Genomic DNA, 6,090 nt, shown 5'->3' with positions numbered 1-6,090 from the left:
TGATGATGATGATGATGATGAAGAAGATGATGATTATGGTGAAGAAGATGATGATGATGATGATGATGAAGAAGAAAATGATGGTGGTGAAGATGATGATGATGAAGAAGATGATGGTGGTGATGATGAAGATGATGATGATGATGAAGAAGATGATGATGATGATGAAGAAGATGATGATGGTGAAGAAGATGATGGTGGTGATGATGAAGATGATGATGATGATGAAGAAGAAGATGATGGTGGTGATGATGAAGATGATGATGATGAAGAAGATGATGGTGGTGATGATGAAGATGATGAAGATGATGATGAAGAAGAAGAAGAAGAAGAAGAAGATGGTGGTGATGATGAAGATGATGATGAGGAATTGTCTTTTTGATTATCATTTTGATTCTTTATAATAAATATTATTTTAAAATAATAATCATTATTGTCATGATTAACAATAATGAACATTATTATCAATATGCTGCTAACATATATCACATGTATATGTATATACACATTAATTAACACATTTTCATATAGTACTATGTTTTTGTTGCTGTATAATTGTAAATTATGTTTATAACAGTTAAATAATATTGTTATATTAAATATCACATCAATTAATTATTAATAATATTATTCATGTTCTTTTACATTCTATATTTTCCCATAACTGCTCGTACAGCGCTGCACTACATATCCCAGGGTACTTTGCGTTGGTACAGACGTCATCACTCCTCGTCTGAATTGGAGCGTTTCCCTCTTTGCGTCGCGCAGCCTTGTTGTGATATTTCTGCGGGTTCAGCGTGGCTCTGTGCAGCAGAATGGGTCCAGTGGAGGTAAAGTTCTTCATCTTTGTCCAACTGTCAAATGAACAAACTGTGAAACCAACAAACTGAAATGTGCTTGTTTGGCCCTTTGTCTTCTTCTTCTTCTTCTTCTTCTTCTTCTTCTTCTACTGCGTTTTCTTCTTCTCTACGTTAGTTTTCATCGTTTTCTGACTTCACAGAGAATCTGAGCAGAAACTGCTGAATAATCTTGTTTTAGTAGAAACTGATGTTGGATTCTGTTCGTAGTTCAGATAAAATCCCTGACTGATTTTAGACAGAAGTAGTTGAAAATCGAACAGTGACTGATCTTCAGTTTATCTATTAGTTGCTCTGTTTGTAAACAGCTAGTTTTTAACGCAACCATTTTAACTTTGTGACCAAAAATAAAAGGCCATGATAAATCATTTATTGATTATCTGAGATAGCTTCAGATTAATTTCGTCTGATCGACTGATCAACTCCAATGATCATTGGTTATTGATAAGCTCCTGTTATTGGTACGACCAGCAGGTGGTGCTGCAGTATCATAAAGCAGTGTATGTGTTTATTTCCACATTAAAGCTTCAGTGTGTAAGATTCAGGTGAAACGATCTATTGTTAGAATCTGAATGCAAAATAATCCCAGTGATGTTTTCACTGAACTGTACAGATTGTTGTTTTCTTTACCCTGGAATGGGCCCTTTATATATAAATACTTTAGATTTAAATACTTTAGATTTAAATACTCTATATTTACATCAGGAGCGGGTCCTCTATATGGAGGCAGCCATGTTTTTTACAGTAGCCCTTTTGAGTTTCTATGACGACTGAAGCTACCACAGGTTCTCTCTCATGTTTGGAAGGGGGGGTGAGGCGAGGCATATTCAGCTGCAACATGACACTTCACCACTAGATGTCACTACATTCTACACACTGAACTTTGAATGTGGTGTAATAATATGTTTCACCAAGACAGGTGCTGTTTTTGTTTCAGCTCCTCCACATGTCCGTCTTCTCTCAGAGCTTCTCCCCCTGCGGCCGCTTCCTGGCGGCTGGAAACAGCTACGGTGAGATCGCCCTCTTCAGGTGAGACCGAAAGTCAAACTGGAGCTGAAGCTGCGATGTTGTGTTGTTGATCTGTTAAACAGTTGTTTTGTTGTTTCAGTCTGTCTGCAGCTCTGAGTCCAGACGCCACAGCACTGAGTCAGAAACCTGTTCTGACCTTCACAGGTGAGTTGTCCACTTCCTCGTGTTGTGACGTCAGATAAGTTAATTACTAATTAACTGATTAATTATGTTGTTTCAGGTTGTTTCAGGTTTGACTTTGTTCTCTTGTCGTCTCTTCAGCTCACGAAGGTCCGATCTTCTCTCTTCTCTCCACCGACTGTTTCCTATTGAGCACCGGAAACGGAGAAATCAGCGCCTGGAGCTGGACTGAACTCATCAAGAAGGTGACTATATATAAATAAATAGATAAATATATATATTTATACATATGACGGACAGTTGATCTCTTATCTCCAACTTAAACTGGAGCAGGTCAGCTGTTCAGCATAAGTTACCATGGTGATTTAGCCCGATAAGTGAACAAGCTTCATAGGACTGAAAACTCTGAATTTAACCAGAAGTTACCTGATAACCATGAATCCTGCTTCGTAGTTCAGTGACCTCATCCCCCCCCCCTCCAAACATGAGAGAGAACCTGTGGTAACCTTCAGTTTTCATAAAAACTCACAGGGTGTTTAGTTTGTCCAGTCTGGACTACTACAAGAAACATGGCGGCCTCCATAGAGAGGACCCCCAGATGTAAATATAAAATCATATATTATCTATATTTTACCCTAACCCCTAAATAAAACAACAATTTGTATAATTTAGATGAAACACACTCCTGAAAACATCACTAGGATTATTTAATATAAAATTTCAGTCAATAGATTTTTCACCTGAATCCTCGTCACTGGACCTTTAACGAGTTGATCCCCAGCGTCATGTGACCCCTGAGCCTGACTGTGATAGGTCAGACTCAGCTGGATGAACAGATCCTGGATATGTTAAACTCCTGTAACTCTGAATGTTTGTTTCCTCAGAACGTCAAACCTCTGTGGACGAAAAGACCAAACTACAAGTGAGACACATTACAGCAGGACACCCGTCTGTCCCTCTGTCTGTCTCTCTAACTGTCTGTCTCTCTAACTGTGTCTGTCCCTCTGTCTGTTCCTATAACTGTCTGTCTGTCCCTCTGTCTGTCCCTCTAACTGTCTGTCTCTCTAACTGTCTGTCTGTCTCTCTAACTGTGTCTGTCCCTCTGTCTGTTCCTATAACTGTCTGTCCCTCTGTCTGTCCCTCTAACTGTCTGTCTCTCTAACTGTGTCTGTCCCTCTGTCTGTTCCTTTAACTGTCTGTCTCTCTAACTGTGTCTGTCCCTCTAACTGTCTGTCTCTCTAACTGTCGGTCTGTCCCTCTGTCTGTCCCTCTATCTGTCTGTCTCTCTAACTGTGTCTGTCCCTCTGTCTGTTCCTCTAACTGTCTGTCTCTCTAACTGTCTGTCTGTCCCTCTAACTGTCTGTCTGTCCCTCTAACTGTCTGTCTCTCTCTCAGGTCCAGTCTTGAGATTCCTGAGATCAACTCGATGATGGTTCAGTCCAGAGTGAGTTCAGACTCATGTTTGTTTAGTTTGAAAATCTGAGCTCAGTTTGTTGTTGAATCATTTATTATTATTGTTATTGTTGTTGTTGTTGTTGTTGTTGTTATTATTAGTAGTACTAGTGTATTGTTATTAGTAGTATCTATATTATATTTAGTCATTATTGATGTGATGATGTGTTTCAGGACAACAGTCTGGTCATCGGTGGAGGAGACAACAATGTCCACATCCTGGACCTGGAACACGGAGTCTTCAAGGTGTGTCTCTTTTATCACATGAAGACAGTCACATGTCAATAACGTCATGTAGGACGTGTTGTCTGTCCTCTGCAGTGTCCAACATTTCACCTGGAGAACCTCTCTGTCCTCAGTCTGTCCTGCAGGGTCACACGGACTATGTCCACTGTGTGAGTGTGAGGGAGCGGGAGGCGGAGATCCTCTCGGGGAGTGAGGACGGAGCCGTGAGGATCTGGGGTGAGTGACGGGGGACGTAGGACGAGTGTCCTGTTGACCGCTGAAAACAACACTGTTTAAAGAACTGCTGTTTTTGTCCTTCAGACAGCAGGACCGGACAGTGTGTCCACTGCATCGAGGTCTACAAGTACGAGGTGAGAGCGCCGCTGTTTCCTGTCCTCGTCCTTGATGTCACGTGTTGACCATGTTGTCCTCTCTGTAAGATGTTGACCATGTTGTCCTCGCTGTCTCGTGTTGACAATGTTGTCCTCGCTGTAAGATGTTGACCATTTTGTCCTCCCCGTCCCGTGTTGACCATGTTGTCCTCTGCAGAGCTGTGCGCGGCCTCAGTTCGGGAAGTGGATCAGCTGCTTGACCACCGACTCTGACTGGATGGTAAGAAAACACACGATGTGTTCAAGTCCTCCTGGAGAAATCGAACAGTGGAGGTGTAAAGACTTATTTTGACCACAAGAGGCAGATTTTCAGCGTCTCTGAAAGTATCGTGTTTTTGTCACAATTATTTTTAGGCCACTGACGCCTCAGGATGTCACGAGACCTCGTCCATGCATGAGGTCACGTGATGTCGTCATACATGGACATACTTTTTTTTAAACAAAAACAAGGATTCCGAATTTCTGTGTCGAACATGAGCTTTACGTCACTTTGAGTTTATACGAAAGTTTCTGACGATTTATAGACGGTCAACGATCAAATGATTACGTGTAAACAGATTTTGTGACGTGTTGTCTCCTCCGTCCTGCAGCTGTGTGGTGGAGGTCCGTCTCTGTCTCTGTGGCACCTCCGCTCTCTGTCTCCCACCTCCATCTTCCCTCTGACGGGCTGCCAGCGACAAGCCGCCTTCCACCAGGACATGGTGAGACAACTCGTTAGCGCCAGAGGACAAATTCATATTGTCATCGTTAAACTGAATGTAGTTTGTGAGCCTAACCTGGTGTGAGTGGGTGTGGCTTAAGTATGGGCCACGCCCTTTTAACAGGCAGACCTATGTCTCTTGTAAACAGCCTCAACCTGACAGGAAGTTGGTTGTATTGAATTTCATTGCAATTTTGACAATTTACATCCGTTTGTATGTTAAGGAACTCTATTCCAGTCTGAAGACGTCGACGTGACAATACTTTGTCACAGCGCCATCTACTGGACACAGGAAAAATTGACCCAGCGCAAGACTAATCAGGAAAAAAGAGCTTTATGATGGTGTCTGCTGCGTTTCGCCATGACACAGGAAGTTACTGTTACTTGACTGCACAGTCGATGTGTTGGCTTCACGACAAATCAGTGGGGCAGACTTACACTATAGCGCCCCCTACCCATTTTCATGTGTACTCTGTGCGAGGACTAAGATGAAGCTGATGGAAGTGACGCTGCTATGAATCATGATCTCATGGAAACTGACGTCTCAGGACGATGACCTCATTTGTGTCACTTCTCAGCCCCAGTAGAATCCTGAAGGTCAAAGTGTTAACACTAAAGTTGTATTTAACGTACAGCGTGTCGTGTGTCGTGATGTTGACGTAGATCCTGGCGGTGGGTGACGGTGCGTGCGTGTCTCACTGTCTGCTGGGGGGCGAAGTCAAAGCTCAGATCCCGTGTTCTCTACAGAGCGTCAACTCGCTGCAGCTCAACGCCAACAGCTCCGAGCACCAAGTGAGTCTGTCGTTTGATCCTCTGTCTTAAATATTGTTAATATTCAAATTAACAATCGTCATGTTACTTTCGTGTGTGTGTGTGTGTGTGTGTGTGTGTGTGTGTGTGTGTGTGTGTGTGTGTGTGTGTGTGTGTGTGTGTGTGTGTGTGTGTGTGTGTGTGTGTGTGTGTGTGTGTGTGTGTGTGTGTGTGTGTGTGTCTCTAGGTTCTGACAGTCGCAGGAAGCAGTGACCACATCGACGTGTTCACCAACCTGTCGTACCGAGCGTTCTCACTCAGCTTCTGAACCCACTCTCTCTCTTTTACTGTGAAGATAATAAAATATTTTTGTTGTTTTATTCAAATTGTTTTTGTGGTGGAAAATAAAAACATCTCACTGAACCAGACTTAGAACAAAGTGAAGGTGTCACCTCCTCTTCTTCATCTCCTGTGGTTTAACAGCAGCGACTAAAGGATCAGCGCCACCTGCTGTTAATCCGTTGACACAATTTGTTTAGATGAAACTGGAAACTTAACACAATGA

General features: G+C 42.6%; 1 protein-coding gene across 1 annotated transcript; it reads left to right on the top strand.

Annotated features, from left to right (window-relative positions):
* The first annotated feature begins 697 nt into the window (after positions 1–697).
* Positions 698–5,964, top strand: thoc6 (THO complex 6). The gene is made up of 13 exons (XM_035180610.1): positions 698–830; positions 1,795–1,886; positions 1,966–2,030; positions 2,148–2,251; positions 2,891–2,928; positions 3,402–3,450; positions 3,633–3,704; positions 3,818–3,920; positions 4,005–4,054; positions 4,233–4,295; positions 4,666–4,776; positions 5,439–5,567; positions 5,773–5,964. Exons 1-13 carry the CDS (start codon positions 816–818, stop codon positions 5,851–5,853), a joined length of 972 nt encoding a protein of 323 aa, XP_035036501.1. The 5' UTR covers positions 698–815; the 3' UTR covers positions 5,854–5,964.
* The last annotated feature ends 126 nt before the right edge of the window (positions 5,965–6,090 follow it).

This window comes from Hippoglossus stenolepis, chromosome 16, assembly GCF_022539355.2.
Source record: "Hippoglossus stenolepis isolate QCI-W04-F060 chromosome 16, HSTE1.2, whole genome shotgun sequence".
NCBI lineage: Eukaryota > Metazoa > Chordata > Actinopteri > Pleuronectiformes > Pleuronectidae > Hippoglossus > Hippoglossus stenolepis.
The sequence above is the reverse complement of the archived record's forward strand: the minus strand, read 5'-3'. Positions and strand labels throughout refer to the sequence as shown.

Bases quoted from the DNA above. Each gene is read 5' to 3' on its own strand.
- thoc6 (XM_035180610.1), top strand. The intron at 1,887-1,965 runs GTGAGACCGAAA...TTGTTGTTTCAG, and splicing joins GGTGAGATCGCCCTCTTCAG to TCTGTCTGCAGCTCTGAGTC. The intron at 3,705-3,817 runs GTGTGTCTCTTT...CTCTGTCCTCAG, and splicing joins TGGAACACGGAGTCTTCAAG to TCTGTCCTGCAGGGTCACAC.